Genomic DNA, 18,763 nt, shown 5'->3' with positions numbered 1-18,763 from the left:
AAAGGTGTTTTATCTCTTAGGATTCCAAGACACCATCAGTTCTTTATGCACTGTTATTGACTCAAGTGGACTTCTTTCCTCCTAAATAGAAGCTGAGATAAGATCAATGGTGTATTGAATGGGTCTTGAAGGTGATGGAGGGAAGGCAATGAATCTGGGTGATTTTGATGTCTAGAGCACTGCTTAAGGGCAATGGACCTAAGTCAGGTGCTGCCTTTTAACGAGGATCATCTCATACAAGGAGAAAGCTCGTGCATGGGTTAACTTTGCTATGAGCTCTGTATAGCACAATACTCAACTCGAGTCTTTGTTCACCTGGACATATCTAATTACCAGTTCAAAATATGAGTGGGGAACATCTGACCCATGGGCCATATGTCAAAATCATTTGGTATATGAGAAGGCAGACATGTATGCTTCTAGTCAGCTGTCTGACTGCACTGATGATTTTTTATGTCCATAGAAGTTTCTAAGTATCTTAATTGTCATGGGCAGAAAAAAACCAGTTCCCTACCCCAGCTAAAGCATTAAGTTCAGCACTATTCTGCATTTTTTTTTTCTTCTGTCAGTCGTGGGGCTTGAACTCTGGTCTTGGGCGCTGTCCCTAAGCTCTTCAGCTCAAGGCGAGCCTTCTACTGCTTGAGCCACAGCGCCACTTCCAGTTTTCAAGTGGTTTATTGGAGCTAAGAGTCTCACGGACTTTTCTGCCTGGGCTGGCTTTGAACTGTGATCCTCAGATCTCAGCCTCCTGAATAGCTAGGATTACAGGCGTGAGCCACCGGTGCCTGGCTCTATTCTGCATTTTCAAACATGTACAGCAGCATTCAGTGTTCTTTTTAGGCCACTGACTCTGTGGCTCCACTGTTTGGCTTAGGCACACCTACCAACTCCACCACTGTAATATGGAATGGCACACAGGGCTTCTGCAAAGTGTCAGCTTGAAGATACTTTGTGTGTGTGGCTTTTTGGGTAGGAATGCCTTTTGATAGCCTGGATACTTTCAAGTGTTCTGAAAGTGCCCATGAAGACCCAAATATCTTCATTTGCATGCTTATGTTTTAAGTGAATAGAGATCACTTTCAGAGAACTCCTCAGGCTTCTATAGGAAAAGCTCACTCACTATTTCTTAGAACCATGTGCAAATCTGTAACTCTCTCAAAACACAAATTAAACAAAATAACAAAATATATAGGAGGGCTCAGGCAAAACAGTTATAATTCCAGTATCTCTATTCCTCTTCAGTTAATATGGAGCCCATGGTCTATGCATATTGTCAACTACTTCTTGATCACAAATAAGGACAAACTTGCTGATTGCAGGTGACTCATGCCTGTAATCCTAGCTAATTATGAAGCTGAGATATGGAGGATCACAGTTTGAAGCCAGTCCAGGCAGAAAAGTTTGTTAGTGTCTATTCAAAATAACCAGCAAAAAAGAGGAGTTGAGGCATGGCTCAAGTGGTTAAGTGCAGTGTGGTAGGTGAACTTATACACTTCTAGTCAAATGATAAAATTGCATAGTACTACATACTGCCCAATCCAAAAAAGGGATTGGGCAGTATGTAGTACTGTGACTGGAAAAAAAAAAGCCCAGAGAGTATGAAATATAAAAAAGTGGTTGGACACCAGTGGTTCACACCTATAACCTTAGCTACTCAGGGTGCTAAGATCTGAGGATCAAGGTTCCAAATAGCTACTCAGGGTGCTGAGATCTGAGGATCAAGGTTCCAAGCCAGCCTGGGCAGAAACTGTGAGACTCTTATCTCCAACTAATCACCAGAAAACTACAAGTGGTGCTGTGGTTCAAAGTGGTAGAGCACTAGCTTTGAGCGAAAAAGCTCAGTGACAGCCTCCAGGCCCTGAGGTTCAAGACCCATGACCGACAAAAAACAAACAACAACCAACCAAAAAAAAAAAAAAATGACAAAAACCTGGTAAAATCTGAATAATGTCTATTAGTTAACTACAGTGCATTATACCTATTTTGTAGGTTTTTGGTGTGTGTACACATGCATATGTGTACAAGTACATTGGTCCTGGGGCTTGAACTCTGTCCCTAAGCTTATTTGTTCAAAGCTATTGCTCTTTTTTTTTTTTTTGTCGGTCGTGGGGCTTGAACTCTGGGCCTGGGCGCTGTCCCTCAGCTCTTCAGCTCAAGGCAAGCGCTCTACCACTTGAGCTACAGCGCCATTTCCGGTTTTCTGGTGGTTTGTTGGAGATAGGAGTCTCATGGTCTCTCCTGCCCGGGCTGGCTTTGAACCGCGATCCTCAGATCTCAGCCTCCTGAGTAGCTAGGATTACAGGCGTGAGCCACCAGCGCCCGGCTCAAAGCTATTGCTCTTACCACTTGAGCCACAACTCCACTTCTGACTTTTTTGGTGACTGGCTGTAAAAAGAGTTTCAGACACTTTCCTACCCAGGCTGGTTTTGAACTGTGATCTGCAGATCTCAGCCTCTGAGTAGCTAGGATTATAGGTGTGAACACTGGTATTTTCTAGTTTTGAAAATATAATACCAGTATATAAGATGTAAATAGGAAAAACTGGGAAAAAGAGACACAGTACTCTATGTCCCACTAAAAAAAACTCATGACATAAGGTTCTAAAATTTTTACACAAACTATATTTATAACAGTGATACCAAGGTACCAAGAAGCCCTTCTCAAAATAAAGAATATAGTTCAGTAAACATCAAGAAATGCAAGCAGGGCTGGGAAGGTGGCTCAGTGGTAGAGCGCTTGCTTTGCATGCCTAAGGCCCTGGGTTCGATTCCTCAGCACCACATAAGCAAAAAGAAAAAAGCCGGAAGTGGCGCTGTGGCTGTAGAGCACTAGCCTTGAGCTGAAGAGCTGAGTGACAGCGCCCAGGCACAGAGTTCAGGCCCCATGACCGGACCCCCACCAAAAAAAAAAAAAAAAGAAATGCAAGCAGCTGGGTGCAGGTGACTCAAGCTTGTACTTAGGAGGCTGAGATATAAGAAGTACTGAAGTCAGCCTGGCCAGACATGCCTGAGAAACTCCTTTTTGCCCAAATAACTAGCAAAAAGCCAGAATTGGAGGCATGGCTCAAGTCAGCTAAGAGTGAGAAATACGTGTGCACACACACCTAACAGGACTTGGGGATCTTACAGTGAAAATATGTCCTTTCAGCCATATTTCAGAGGTTTCCTTTTTTGAGGAACTTAGCAAATGACAGAGTAAGTTACTCTCCAAAAACACAAGAGATTGGTGGGGGAACAGAAATGGAGGAAAGTATACTTTATGGAGGAGGCCTTTAACTTGACAGGATACAACACCACACATACACACACACACACATGCACCCATGTGCATACACGTACAGACTTGGGACTGCCCATTCCAGCTTACTTCAAGAAAGAGAACCAGTAGAGAAAAAAATACAGTTCTGGATATGCACTAGTGAAAAGACAGTTGACAAAGTTAACAAATAGGGTCACATGTATGTTTTCCCTCATATGTGGAAGTTAGATCTAAATTACAACATACATAATAACATGTACAGGGTTTTATGCATATTCACGAAAACTGACTAAAATATGGCATACAAAACAAACACCAGGAGGTAGAAACAATTTTTTTTTGGTGGGGGCAATGGTGAGCACAGGAATGGAGGGAGGAAGGGTGCACAAATACAGGCATTATATTCACATTATGTAAAAAATGAACTATGTAACGAGGGCAGGAATGGGAGGAGGAAAATGGAGAAGAATGATAAAAGAGGTGATACTAAGATGTACTGCATAACCTAACTTATGGAACTGAAACCTCTGTGTACAATTATTTAATAAAAAAAAGAGAGAAAAGAAAAATGAGGCCACATCCTTTTCTTAGCTAAATGGTTATTATTCACCTTCCTCAGAACTAATAAACACTGAGCCTCTTCTCCTCTCTGTCACTTTTCTCTTACCTTTCAAAATACTTTATACTACAAGATAACGTATTTCCCTTCATCTTAAGGGTCTGTCCTTCATTTTACAAAATGCAGATTACTGGAGAACATTATATAACAGCAAACAAATGACCAGTGCTTAAGGAGTCAATCTTTGCTGTTCAATGAAGCTTGTACCCTATAAAGTAGTACCAGAATTTTTATATTAGTTCCTTTAATGTAGTACTGAAGGAAGTTTTCCAAATTAAAGGGAAAACTGGTAGGCTGGAAAATGCCCTCCTGGTTAAGGAAACCATGATTAAGAATGATGAATGACTTGTTTAGAATTATGTAATTCATTGACAGGTGTCTTGATTCTTCCTCTATCATAATCTTTATTTTGAGAAGGTTCACTTACAGGCTGCCGAGTGTCTTCTACTCTGCCTTACCTCTCCTCTCATGGGTAAGAGGGTCATGTGCTTGTGACTCTAATATCTTTAGGTCATAAGCTCCCAAAATGAGAGGGATGAGTTTGTTGCATACCCTGCTTCCAGAGCCACAGCACTATTCTTGTGGTTGGGGCAGCACTGCAGCAGGAAGGTCTTCATCAAGGCAGCTGAGGACCTCTTTAGTTTTAAGTTCCTCAGGATTGTGGACTGCTTGTTTTAGATTTCTCAAGTCTGAAGCACCTCCCTTCTAAGCCTTTGCAACCTTCTCTAATTCATCTCACCTGTTCTGGGAAAGGTCTTACCGTGTAATTAGGGTTTCCTGGCTGAATACGCAGCTCGGCCAAAATCCAAATGCCATTAGTGAGCTTCAGGGATTGGTACAGCATGTCCTGCCCTTCCACATTCCTCTTGGCAATAGTGTAGACATTATTGTTTTGCAACTTGCTGGAAACAGTATCTAGAAATGTAAATGCAAAAGCTTCAGTTACATTTCAGACAAATGCACTCTCTCAACACTGTTTAAGAGCCACATATGATCAAGTACCATCATGTGTGCATCTGTGCTATTTCAGGAAACCTCTCCCTCACAAACAGCAAAATGAAGGTTTATCAAGTCCCGAACTATCGGATTCTCAGACAGTTAGTGCACTATTAGTTTAAGAGTTACTTACAGGCTGTGAAAAAGATGGCCCTAAAGATGTTTTAGTAAGATTAAACTAGTGCTAGATGGGTGAAAATGCTGTGAAAAGTGTATGGGGTGCCACAGTGGCTGTTTTGGTGATATTCATTTCTTGAATACTAGGATCAAGCTTTTGATCAAATCCACAACACTTCTACACAAAGTCACCATTACTTCACAGTGATCCACTTGGACCTCAATTGCCAGGATCAGAAAAGGACACAGAATGAAGTTCTTTCAAGTCAAATGTATTAATCTGAATGCTCAAGAAGTTTTTCTTTTTCCCTACAAAAGGAAATTGGGTCAGGTGCTGTTGGCTCATGTCTGTAATCCTAGCTCTCAGAAGGCTGAGATCTGAGGATCACAGTTTAAAGCCAGTCCAGCCGGGAAAAGTAAGACTCTTTTCAATTAACCTCCAAAAAAAAAAAAAAGCTAGAAGTGGAGCTATGGCTCAAGTGGTAGAGCACTAGCCTTGAACAAAAAAGTTCAGGGACAGTGTTCAGGCCCCGAGTTCAAGTCCCATTACTGGCACACAAAAAAAGGCAACTGATTTATCAGATGATTGTATCAAGGATTGAACAAGAGCCCTATGTGTGCTGGGTAAGCACTTCACCACTTGAACCAAAGTCCCATCCCTTTTGTTTTGCATTTTGTTTTGTTAATTTTTTGTGTAGGTTGGCTTCAAATTTTCAATCTAGATTTTCTTGTAGCATGTATCACCAAGCCTAGCAAGCAAATAAATTAAGATAACAGACCTCTAAATAAATAATGAAACAATGTGTCAACAAAGATTGGGGATGATAGAATGTGCAAAGGTGACTTCTGTCAGACTCTCAAATCCCCGATGCAACTCCTAGTCAGATGGAAGTGTGGAGACACCAAAGGATAAGCATATATTTGAATTTGACTCTTACTCAGGATTACAGCATCAGAGACACAGGAGTTCATAAGTAAAGATCATTTCTCTTTTTGTGAGATGCTATAGCATTTTTTTTTCTGGGTCCGGTCGTGGGGCCTGGACTCTGGGCCTGGGCGCTGTCCCTCAGCTCTTCAGCTCAAGGCTAGCACTCTACCACTTGAGCCAAAGCGCCACTTCCGGCTTTTTTCTTATGTGGTGCTGAGGAATCGAACCCAGGGCCTTAGGCATGCAAGGCAAGTGCTCTACCACTGAGCCACCTTCCCAGCCCCGCTACAGCATTTTTAAGATAAGAAACTTTAAGAACAGAGATGACAAACACAGCTTGTTAACTGTTTGTTATGTTCATTTCTGATGAGAATTCAAATTACTCATGCCTACTCTAGGAACTAAATTCTCCCACATAAAAATCTGTCATATTCTAGTGCTCTCTAGGAAAAGGAAGTCATGGTGGACAGCCACTACCCTCATAAACAGTAAGCTCCTAGCACAGAGATCCTGAAGATGTCCCATCAGGGATACAACAGATAACCTGTCATCAGTATCTGTGAAGACGTCTCTGATTTAGATCCTGACTTAGCAATATTCCATAACGCTACCTTCTGCTCTGATGTAGGCTGCTTTTGGAGGTGTGTCTTACTGTGATGTCCTTCCATACTCAAATCAGTGATAGCTATGTGGAGGAGGCACTAAGATGTCATTTATTATTCTCACCACAGTTAAGGGCTCTTACAATTTACACCTGGTTGCTAAGCACCATCACCAGTTGGGAGTTTGGCTACTGCCTTTTGACAGAACTGTCTTAAATACACAGGGGCTTGATTTTAGTTGTGAAAGCTACACATGGTAGGAACCTTTGTTCAAGAGTCTTTCTGTTGTATGGGCGCTGGTGGCTGACGCCTAGCCTAACCCTAGCTACTCAGGAGGCTGAGATCTGAGGATCGTGGTCCAAAGCCAGCCCACACACTAAAGTCCTTGAGACTCTTATTTTCAATTAACCACCAGAAAACGAAGTGATGATATGGCTCAAGCGATAGAGCACTAGCCTTGAACTAAAGAGATCATGGACAGCGACCAGGCCCAGAGTTCAAGCCCCATGACTGACCAAAAAAAAAAAACAACCCAAAAAGGAGTCTTCCTGTTGCATAGGTATACATTGTAGGCTATACACAGATGCTATAGACTTATGAAGATTTCACCACTTGTGTAAGAGTAACAGGCCAGGAACTTGGTTTTGCTCAGACAGTATGGCTGTATTGTGATTTCTATTAGAGGATTAAATGAAAGGAGAGTTCTATAACAAAGTATGCATGTTTTAGACCTTTTATCTACTTTTAATTTTTGCAGGACTGAGGATTGAACTCAGAGCCTTGTGCATGCTAAGCAAGTGCTGTACCACTGAACTATTCCCATAGCTTATACATTTCAGGTACCAAGTTTGAATTTGAAGATTTATAGCCTAAAGGATAATTGGACTCTGCTAAATATACAGAGTGACAATGGTGGTGGTATAGGTCTGTAATCCCAGAACTTGGGAGGCTAAGGCCAGAGGATAAGGAATTTGAGACTAGTCTTGCCTATATGTAAGACTCATCTCAAAAACACCACCACCAACAACAAACAAAAAACTGGTGGCAATGGGAGCCAGATATAAGGAAGCTTTAGGAATAGACTTCTTGAGAAACGATACGAACTCTTGGGCAACAGGATAGAAACTTGCAGTTTTGAGTCTTTGGGAATGCAAATTATTTCAATGTGTGCTAATGATGTAATCTCAGGCATAAGACACCGAGATCTGCCCCAAAGTACAGGGGAAAGAAAAATAGTCAAATACCATCACACCAGCTTCAAGATGTAATTTCCTCTGGTTTGTTTCCTTCCATAAGTTTAGATTTTTAGATCTGGTGTTTGAACTCTTACAAGGTATGAATATGGTTATCTTTCACCTTTCTTCTTTATATAAGGTCAATAAAGGAAGTCTGTGAGGCTCTTTTCTCCAATAAACTACTCAGAAAAAGCTAGAAGTTGCACTGTGGCTCAAATGGTAGAGCGCTAGCCTTGAGCACAAAGAAGCTCAAGGATAGTGCCCAGGCCCTGAGTTCAAGTCCAGGGCTGGGGAGAAAAAAAGAGAAGGTAACTCAAGCAGAGTTTGGGAATGGGAGAATTTGTATCAAAACCACTAGGTCTGTTGAAAAGATCATTTGTTACCACCTGAGCAAACAAACTAGAATGAAGTGCTAGCTAGAAAAGTCTTATTTTTCTTTTTGTTCTGGTACTGGAGCTTGAACTCAAGGGTATCATGTGCCAAAGATTTGGAAGAAATGCAAGGAAACAGAAATTGAACTCAGTTTTATCTAGTGTTTATGCTTGAAGAAGTATTTCTCACTACAGTGCCTAACTAGTGACAACAGAGTAACCTTATCTCTGAGCTTTGCAGAACACTTACTTGCTCAACCAGATCTCAATACGTATAGAAACAACTAGCAGTAGGAAATAGTAGTCCTGTCCATTTAGAACCTTCCTCTTCTTTTCATTTTTTGAGATAAAGTCTAAGGAGTGTTGCCCAGACTGTTCTTCCCTGTACTATACCCTAAGCAATAAATCATCAACATCTTTTTTTTTTTGTACTAGAGTTTGACCTCAGGGCCTTGTGCTTGCTAGGCAGGTGCCCTACCACTTGAGCTATGTGCCCTAGCCCTCAGAACCTGTCTTACCTAAAAATAAAAGAAGAAACAACTTTTTGTTTTTGTTGGTTGTGGGGCTTGTCTGGGCCTGGGCGCTGTCCCTGAGCTCTTCAGTTCAAGGTGAGTGCTCTGCCACTTGAGCCACAGCACCACTTTTGGTTTTCTGAGTGGCTTATTGGTGATAAGAGTCTCACGGACTTACCTGCCTGGGCTGACTTTGAACTGTGATCTTCAGATCTCAGCCTCTGAATATCTAGGATTACAGGCATGAGCCACTGGTGCCTGGCTATAAACAACTTCTTTTGGAAGTACTGGAAACTGAACTCAGGGCCTGCTGCATAATAGGCAAGTATTCTACTGCTTGAGCATGCCCCCAGCTCTGTTTCTATTTATTTTTGTTGCTTGTAGTCCTTGAATCTTGTAGTTCTTAATCTCTGGGGCTTTATGATTGTTGGGCAAATATTGAACCATTTAAACCAACCCTCCAGCTCTCATTGTTATTGTTTTTGAGATAGGGTGGTGCTGCTACCTTTGCCCTGGCTAGTCTGCCTATGCCTTCCAAGTACTTGGGACTATAAACATGAATATCTGGCTACTTCTTATCTAAAATTTTCCAGTATTTAAAAATCAGTGTCATCATTGGCTCCCAATCATCTATATTTTCTATCAAGATCTGACTATTTACTAAGCCTTGGGAAGATATCTTCCTTTTTTCTTCTTTTTAAAAAGAGATGAAAAAGCAAAAGTAAAAGCCTAAAGCTAGACTGGTAAAAAGTCCTTTAAGGCTATGACTTCCTGTAGCCCTCAGTACTCGCTTCATCTGTAAATGTCTACACTAGCAAAGAAAAGCTATTTTAAGTGTTGGTGCTATTGTGATTAGGGCAGATCAGCTGGAAAGGATGGTATTTTTAGCTCTCAGCTAGACACAGGGTGTTGAATCAGAAGGCACAAAACCAGCAAACACTTCTGTTAATAGATCCCTTAAGACTAGAAGGAAATGTAAGGCCCAGGGCATTCTAGGGTGGAGCCAAAGGAAGAGGTATGAAGGATGAGTTATAGAAAGTGGTCTAGTAAGATTGGCAGTGATTTACTGTTGAAAAATGATGGCCTTAGCCTCCATGTGCTCTGCTGCTATATAGAGCAATGTGTCACTAGAAAACAGGCTTGCTGTATTTGGAACACCTAAGGCAGGTGGGACTGGCATGGGGCCATGGCAGAATTAATCAAAACTGCATCTGCTCTAAGGACAACATCAGAGGATACAACCTCACTGGGAGAAAGGCCAGACATTTCCTCTTTGGCAAGATCACATAACCAAGGCTCAGTAAGGGTTTAAAACTCAAATCTGAAATACATATATTTTCTTTCTATTATTTTGGCAGGCTGGACTAAAGTCCTTGGTCATCCAAACTTTGTGTGTGTGTGTTTGACAAAGAGTCTTGTTATGTAACCCAAGCTGTCCTGGAACTCATTATGCAGCCCAAATTGGCCTTAAACTCACAATCTTCTTGCCTCAATCTCCTGAGTATGGAGATAACAGGGATGCCCCACAATTTTCTTTCTTTTCTTCCTTTTTCCTTCTCTTCCTCCCTCTTTTTTTTTTTTTTTTTTTTGGTCAGTCATGGGGCTTGAACTCTGGACCTGGGCACTGTCTCTGAGCTCTTCAGCCCAAGACAAGCACTCCTACTACTTGAGCCACAGTACCACTTCTGGTTTTGTGGTGGTTTATTGGAGATAAGAGTCTCATGGACTTTCCTACCTGGGCTGGCTTTGAACCTTGATCCTCAGATCTCAGCCTCCTAAGTAGCTAGGATTATACGTGTGAGCCACCAGTGCCGGGCTCACAATTTTCTTTTAAGGAAAAGCATGTCCCTTTTACACCAGACCAGAAACAAAACCAACTTTCCCAATTACTTGGTCTTTGGCATATGCATATATCTATGTATATATAGATAAATAATATATGTATCTATATGCATATTTATCTATGTACACAGAGAGACAGATAGACAGTCAGAGACAAGAGAGGCCAGGTCTTCCCAAGTATTATGTTCAAGGAACAGTGGTGTTTCCATGTTAATAATAAGCACTGTCTTTGTGTGTATACTGGTCCTGGGGCTTGAACTCAGGGCCTGCCTACTATCTCTAAGCTTTTTTTTGTTCAAGGCTAACATGCTACCACTTGAGCCACAGCCCCACTTCTAGCTTTTTGGATGTTAATTGGAGAGAAGCACTTCACAGACTTTCCTGCTTGAGCTGGCTTTGAACTATGATCCTCAAATCTCAGCCTTCTGAATAGTGAGGACTAATAGGTGTGAGCCACCAGCACCTGGCCTGTCACTTTAAATTTCATGATCAAATAAATCTAGTTAATATTGAATTAAACACATTTCTGAAATGCAGGACTTTATTATCAGAGATAAATGTGCATCAGGAACTTCTAAGAGGACATATCATATGCTGTTATTTTTTAACCTTGTTTGAGTGACAAGTATTCTCAGTATCATACTATCTCAAATGTTGCCATCAGAACAGCTGCTACAGAATGATGGTTAACTCAGAGTGTGATCTCTACCAAATGGGCAGTGATGGCTTCTCTAGGGAAATCTACTCTAGTTTTTACAACCAGCCTCTGTGGGACCACCCAGAAAAGCTGCCTAACCTCCTATGCTCACCAAGTGAGTTTTACAGTAACTGATTCATGATCAGAGTGAGGAACAGATAACACAGTAGCCCACTTAAAAATGTAGCACAAGCTGGATGTTGGTGGCTCATGCATATAATCCTAGCTACTCAAGAGGCTGAGAGATCTGAGGATCATGGTTCAAAGCCAGCCTGGGCAGGAAAGTCAGTGAGACTCTTATTGCCAATAAACCACTCAGAAAACCGGAAGTAGTGCAGTGGCGTAAGTGGGAGAGCACTAGCCTTGAGCTGAAGAGCTGAGGGACAGAGTTCAAGCCCAGAGTACAAGCCCCATGACTGACCCCCCCCCAAAAAAAAAAGTGGCACAAAATGAACAGACTCAAATAACTATATATAATGAAAGAAATCTTAAAAGACTGTCTCCTCACACTCCTCTCTAGTGGCTGGGATATTAGGTAACCCTTATCAGAGACAAGCTTCTATCTCAAGTTTCTATACTCAAAAGATGTCATTTATGTCTCAGGGTTCAAGCGTGGCTTCAGCCTCCTAAAAGTACCATAGAGGGACAATAATACTAGCACATTTAAAGGGGGGGAAATCAAAGGAAGAAGGTGGTAACTATGCAGCTGGATTTCAAAATCTTTGTATGAAAAGATCATTCCAAACACAGAAGATAAAAAACTATGCATGGAAGATGAAATGATGGATAAATTTAAAAGGAAGTACCAAGGCTTACTTTCATTCTAACTCATAGTTTTATACTAACCTCTGAAAGAGAGGAAAAGGCTGGGTGCCAGTGGCTCAACCCTGTAACCCTAGCTATTCAGGAGGCTGAGATTTGAGGATCACAGTTCAAAGCCAGCAGGGGCAGGAAAGTTTGTGAGATTCTTATCTTCAAGTTAACTATTCAAAAGCCAGAAGGAGAGTTGCAGCTCAAGTGGTAGAGCACTAACCTTGAGCACAAAAGCTCAGGGACAGCACCCAGATCCTGAATTCAAGCCCAGGACTGGCACAAAAGAAAAAAGGAGGGCAGGGAAGATGGCTCAGTGGTAGAGCGCTTGCCTTGCATGCATGAGGCCCTGGGTTCGATTCTTCAGCATCACATAAGCAGAAAAAAAAAGCCGGAAGTGGCACTGTGGCTCAAGTGATAGAGTGCTAGCCTTGAGCTGAAGAACTGAGGGACAGTGCTCAGGTCAAGGAAAAAAAGATGTGTGTGTGTGGTGGTGGTGGGGACAAAAGGAGGAAGGGGAAGAGGAGGTGGGGGAGGGGAGAGGTGATACAAAAGACAGGACTCCAGGAAAACAAAACCCCAGACTTGACACCTGCTCATTTCTCCACTTGGATTACCCTATTTTATGTCCTGTAATCCTCGCTACTCAAGAGGCTGAGATTTGAGGATCCTGATTCAAAGACAGTCTAGGCAGGAAAGTCCATGACACTCTTATCTCCAATTAACCACCAGGAAACAGGAAGTGGTGCTGTGGCTCAAAGTGGTAGAGTCCAAGCCTTGAGAGAAAAAAAGCTCAGGGGCAGCAGCCCTGAGCTCAAGGACTAAGATTGACCAGCAACAACAAAAAATTAACTCTAAAAAGGTTTGAGGATTAATAGTAATTTATATAGTAATTATGTGACACAAGGCAATAAAGAAAATAGTTTCCAACTAGGCTTTAATCAACTATAATGCAATCTTTAATTATAAACAGAATTTTAATCTATAAGGTCAGAAAAATAACCACCTTCCTTTTACTACCAAAGGCTAATATAAAAGGTGAAGTGGGTGAGGCCACTGGTCGCACATACCTGTAATCCTAGCTACACAGGAGGCTGAGATCTGAGGATTATGGTTCAAAGCCAGTCTGGACAGACAAATCTGAGAGATTTATTTTTAATTAACTAGTTAAAAAGCTGAAACTGGAGGTATGGCTCAAATGGTAGAGTTTCAGGCTTGAATTAAAAAGCCAAGCAAGGGCTGGGAATGTGGCTTAGTGGTTGAATGCTTGCCAAGTATGCAGGAAGCCCTGGGTTCAATTCCTTGGTACCACATAAACAGAAAAGGCTGGGTACTATCCTTGAGTACAGAGAGGCTCAGGGACACAGCCAAGGTGCTGAGTTCAAGCCCTAGGACCGGCAGAAAAAAAAAAAAAGTCAAGCAAGTGTGTGAAGCCTAGAGTTTAAGCCTCAACATTAGCACAAAAAAGAAAAAGAAAGATGATTAAATGGCATTTTCATAATAAAAACTTATTAAAAAAAGATGATTAAATAATCTTTTGGTCTTTTTTTCTTTTTCTTTTTTGCAGTACTGGGGATTGTACTCAGAGCTTTGTGCTTGCTAGGCAGGCACTCTACCACTTGAGTACATGTCCAATCCCTTTTTACCTTTGTAATTTTCCAAATAGGGTTTTGCTTTATGCCTGGGCTGTGATTCTCCTAATTGTGCTCCCTGTGTCACTGGAGATACAACAGACATGTAACACCATGCATTGGTTGCAAATTTTGTTTTGCCTGGGTTGGCCTTGAACCACAATCATCTGACCTCTGCCCTCCCCAAGCTCCTGGCATATGTGCCTGAGCTACCATGCCCAGCTTAAATGGTCCTTTCCTCCTCTTCTGTTTTGTTTTTGTTTTTGTAGGTCATGGGGCTTGAACTCTGGGCCTGAGTACTGTTCCTCAGCTCTTCAGCTCAAAGCTAGCACTCTACTACTTGAGCACAGCACCATTTCTGGTTTTCTGGTGGTTTATTGGAGGATAAATATCACAGACTTTCCTGCCCAGGCTGGATTTGAACCACAATCCTCAGATCCCAGCCTCCTTAGTAGCTAGGATTACAGGCATGAACCACAGGCACCCGTTTGTTTTTTTTTTTTAAATTAATTTCTTTAGAGATAAGGTATCATTGTGGAGTCCAGGGTAGTCTTGAACTTTTGATCTTTCTGCTTGAATACTGAGTAAATTTCTTCTGAGTATTAGCATTACAGGAATGTATCACTATGACTGACTGACATCTCAAGTTTTTAATTTTTTTTTTTTTTTTGTTGGTCGTGGGGCTTGAACTCTGGGCCTTGGCACTGTTCCTCAGCTCTTCAGCTCAAGGCGAGCGGTCTACCACTTGAGCTACAGCGCCACTTCCGGTTTTCTGGTGGTTTATTGGAGATAGGAGTCTCACAGTCTCTCCTACCTGGGCTGGCTTTGAACCGCCATCCTCAGATCTCAGCCTCCTGAGTAGCTAGGATTACAGGCATGAGCCACCAGCGCCCGGCAAGTTTTTAATTTTTTTGTGATGGTCCTGAGGCTTAAATTCAGGGCCTGGATGTTGTCTCTAGCTTTTTTTTGCTCAAAGCTGGCATTATATCACTTGGGCCACAGTTCCACTTCTGGCATTTTGGTCATTAACTGGATATAGGAGTCTCACAGATTTTCCTGCCTTGGATGGCTTTGCACTACAATCCTTAGACTTCAGTCTTTTGAGTATTTAGGATTATAGGCATGAGCCACAGTGCCCAGCTTTCAAGGTTTTTTTTTTTTTTGGTCAGTCGTGGGGCTTGAACTCTGGGCCTAGGTGCTGTCCCTCAGCTCTTCAGCTCAAGGCGAGCGCTCTACCACTTGAGCTACAGTGCCACTTCCGGTTTTCTGGTGGTTTATTGGAGATAGGAGTCTCACGGTCTCTCCTGCCCGGGCTGGCTTTGAACCGCGATCCTCAGATCTGGGCCTCCTGAGTAGCTAGGATTACAGGCGTGAGCCACCAGCGCCTGGCTTAGCTTTCAAGGTTTTAAAGAGAGGGTTACAAATGTGCATAACACATACCCACCAAAGACATGTTAGATATGGAAAGAAAAGGCAGGTAGAAGAAAGGTGAAACAGTCAAATATCTAATTTGACTTATTAAGATGAAAACTAAATAAAAGTTACTACTCACCAGCATTTAAATGGCATTCCTTAATCTGAAACTGGAGTTCGTTTTCATTAGGAATATCCTTCCATGTTGCAAGAAAGACCTGGCGCTCTGCAGGAGGAAGCAGAGAAGATGGTTTCCTAGTTTGTGATTTCTGATGTCTGTCACTCTTTTTCCTCTGGCATGCAGCTCTTACAATACAGCTACCACAGCTATGCTGAAGTGCTACATACTCAAGCCAATTAATCCATCACACATCACTTACACATACTGAAGAGTTTACATCCAGAGGTTTGGTTCCCTAATTTTCCTAATTTGGGTGACTCTGGGAAAGTCTTGTGACCTTTCTGTGTCTTAATTTCTTCACATATAATAACATCTATCCTAAGTCACCTAAAAAGCCACTGATAAATCAAGTAAGTGCCAATAAAATTTTATATGTACCAATATAAGCTAGTTTTATTGGATGGTGGTTTCATAAGTAAAAGAAATGTCAATAGCCATTTGGGGGTATTATAAACATAAATTCTTAAATTACTGAGTTTATTATAATTACTTCATTTTTATTCTTAGCAGTCTAAACTCCACACAAGGATATATATCTATAGATATATATTATATCATCATTAAATCATTATAAAAACAATTTTCATTTTGCACAATTGGACACTGAGAAGCTGAGCATGTAGCTGGGGGCATAGCTCATGTAGTACAGTACCTGCTTAGCAAGTTCAAGGCCCTACATCCAAGCCCCCCTCCAAAAAAGAGAAACCTAAGAATCTCACCTGTGTTCAATAGCTAATAAATGGCACAGCAAAGGTTCAATCTACATCTATCTGTCCCCAAAGCACTTACTCTATATCCTGTGATGATTCAATTTTTCAGATAATAGGCTTAACGATTTAGACACCAATGGCAGAAAAAGAACAATGACCTTAACAAATAAATAATGAGCAATTATTAGAGCTTTCAAATATTTTTACCCAATTTTTTAAGTCTCAAAATAACTTGTACATCTGGGCTATGCTATGCCTAATGTTCAGAGGAAGAGCAAAGGTATATTTAGCCAAAGGACTAGAAGACACACTTACCCATTTTACCATCTTCTACAAAGAGCACATTGAGTGGGATGAGGCAGCTGAAGTAGAAGACATCAATATTGTTTTTAACAGCCACCTGCCAGGAAAGCAATAGGGAAAATGAGGACATCAATGTGGAGGCCAGGTTGATGTGTGTCTAGAAATCTACCTCCCCATTACAGTCAGTGTACGCCTCTCCAAATTAAAGACACAGTGGCCCATATACTGCAAACCACATACTCCACTGTCAGAATTGTGACCACCTGCAGTTTACTTCTCTCTAGGAGGGCTGTCTTCATGGTACAACTTCTATATAAAGATCAATCTATTAAGTTATTTTTTTGTTTCTGTATTAATTTTTTAAAGACAATTTCTATGATTTTGCTACTACTAAATATATACTAATAACACTTTATAATCCTGTTTATAAGTATCACAAAGTATCATTCCTCTCTCATTTTACAGATAATAAGAAAACCAAGCAACTTGCATTTTATGTCACATAAACTGTCCAGAAGATTCAGGACTCAAATTCGAATTTGTCTGATCCATAAAACTTTTTTTTTCCCCTTTCATAAAAACTACAGACTGCTGGGTGCTGTTGGATCATATCTATAATCCTATTCAGGAGGCTGAGATCTGAGGATTGAGGATCAAAGCCATCCTGGGCAGAAAAGTCCCTGTGGGACTCTTATCTTCAATTAACCGCTCAAAAGCTGGAAGTGGCGCTGTGGTTCTAGTGGTAGAGTGCTAGCCTTGAGCACAAAAAAGCTCAAGGGACAGCACCCATGCCCTGAGTTCAAGCCCCACAACCAACCAAAAAACCAAAACCAAAATACACACACACACACACACACACACACACACACGAACACACACCTCCACAGACCTTTCTCTCTCTCTCTCTCTCTCTCTCTCTCACTCTCTCTCTACCTACCTATCTATCTATCCATCTATCTATCTGTACAATTGGTGGTGGTGTTAAAGTTGTTTCCCAGGTCCTATTTGTAGGAAAAAGCTTGTTGGGTCAAGTACTGGTAAGCCTGATGATTGTTAGAAGGAAGCAAGCAAAGAAATACATTTTCTCACAATACAAACTTGTGATTTATGGTGATTTATTCAATTCGGAGCATGTGGCTTTTAGAAAAAATGGAAGTATGGCTCAACTGGTACGAGGCTAGCTTGAGTGAAAAAGCAAAACAAGAATTTATGACCCTGAGTTCAAGACTGGTACCAATATGCACATGCACACACAAATGTATACATGCATGCCAGCATACACAATACAGTATCATAACAATGTGCTAATAGACCAAATTAAAAAATAATAAAAACAAATCTTCAACTTTACATTAGGTACTTTTATTTGGGGTGACATCAATTGGTGCAGAAATTCTAAAACAGGCAGATTTTGCAGCAGCAGATTGTAGGATCCATATTAAAAAAAAGAAGAGAGAGTAGGGAAAGAACTGCTCTAAGCCATTACCTCCCACTGGTTCAGTCATTACCGACTTTTCTACCTATGCTCTTGGTACTATAGGAAAACACTTCTCTGGACAAGTTTTGTTATCAGTAACCATGTCTATTTTGTTCACTGTGATCTAAAACCATAAATGAAAAAAAAAGTGCTTATCTAGTCTAACTATTTTCCTCTGCCTTTCTACGGAAATTATGTACACTTCAACTGCCTATTTCTTCATCAAAATGTTGGCTATGAAATCCAAATATCTTCTTTATGACATGCCTATAGTCCTTTACACTCATTACCAAAATTCATCTTCTTCCTTCTCCCTCTGTAACTGTCAGGTATGTCTCCTGGTACCTGTCTTCCTGATCTCTCCCAGAAGAACCCCTCCAATTACTTCCTTGTCACTTGTGCTTTTAACCTTTCAATTATTTCCTGGAGTTTCTTTCCAAGTTTCTTCCTCCTTCCATCCTTTCCTTCTTTTCCTTCTTTCTTCCCTCCCTCCTTCCCTCTCCCCCACCCCCATTTTTTGAGATTAAGAGACACTAGTTTATTCAAACAGCTTTCTTACATTACAAGAGGGATGCATTTACACAGTTTAAATACTTAGCCAGATCTACTTCAGAACCATGGCATACTTTCCAAGCTCTTACATCCAACTATATGAAAGTACTAAGCCTAGGAGTTTGTGACCTACATCATATAGCTTGATACTCAAAGCACTGAGATGGCAGAACTGTCACAAAGACTGAGCCTGGTTAATAAGGGAGAGTAAGAAAGATATTCATTAAGGTTCATTAGAGGACCACTTTCAAAGATGTAAACTAACTGCGGGCTTCTGAGAAGGAGGTATTTTCTAATTCATCTGGCATTCAGTAGGTGACTTAGAGAAAGGAACTTTTATTTCAAATCAGGCCACCAAGAAAATCAGGCTTCGTAAAGGACATTTAAAAGTGAAAACTTGAGAAATGAGTAGGGCACAATAAAGGTATCATGTAAAATATGTGTGACTATCGTTATTCTCACCTTTGAATAAAAAGCAATGATAAGCCAAGCATCAGTGGATCATGCCT

The 18,763-nt window shown here is 41.1% G+C and overlaps 1 protein-coding gene across 2 annotated transcripts in view; it reads right to left on the bottom strand.

Annotated features, from left to right (window-relative positions):
• Ap2b1 (adaptor-related protein complex 2, beta 1 subunit) overlaps positions 1-18,763 on the bottom strand; it is a 118,257-nt gene that overhangs the window by 4,649 nt on the left and 94,845 nt on the right. For both annotated transcript variants that reach the window (XM_013013332.1, XM_013013333.1), the window contains 3 exons: positions 16,238-16,322; positions 15,171-15,257; positions 4,638-4,792 (listed from right to left, as the gene is read on the bottom strand). In XM_013013332.1, coding sequence (XP_012868786.1) covers positions 4,638-4,792; positions 15,171-15,257; positions 16,238-16,322 — 327 coding nt within the window. The remainder of the gene's footprint in view (positions 1-4,637; positions 4,793-15,170; positions 15,258-16,237; positions 16,323-18,763) is intronic.

This window comes from Dipodomys ordii, unplaced genomic scaffold (assembly GCF_000151885.1).
Source record: "Dipodomys ordii isolate 6190 unplaced genomic scaffold, Dord_2.0 Scaffold19, whole genome shotgun sequence".
Lineage (NCBI taxonomy): Eukaryota > Metazoa > Chordata > Mammalia > Rodentia > Heteromyidae > Dipodomys > Dipodomys ordii.
The sequence above is the reverse complement of the archived record's forward strand: the minus strand, read 5'-3'. Positions and strand labels throughout refer to the sequence as shown.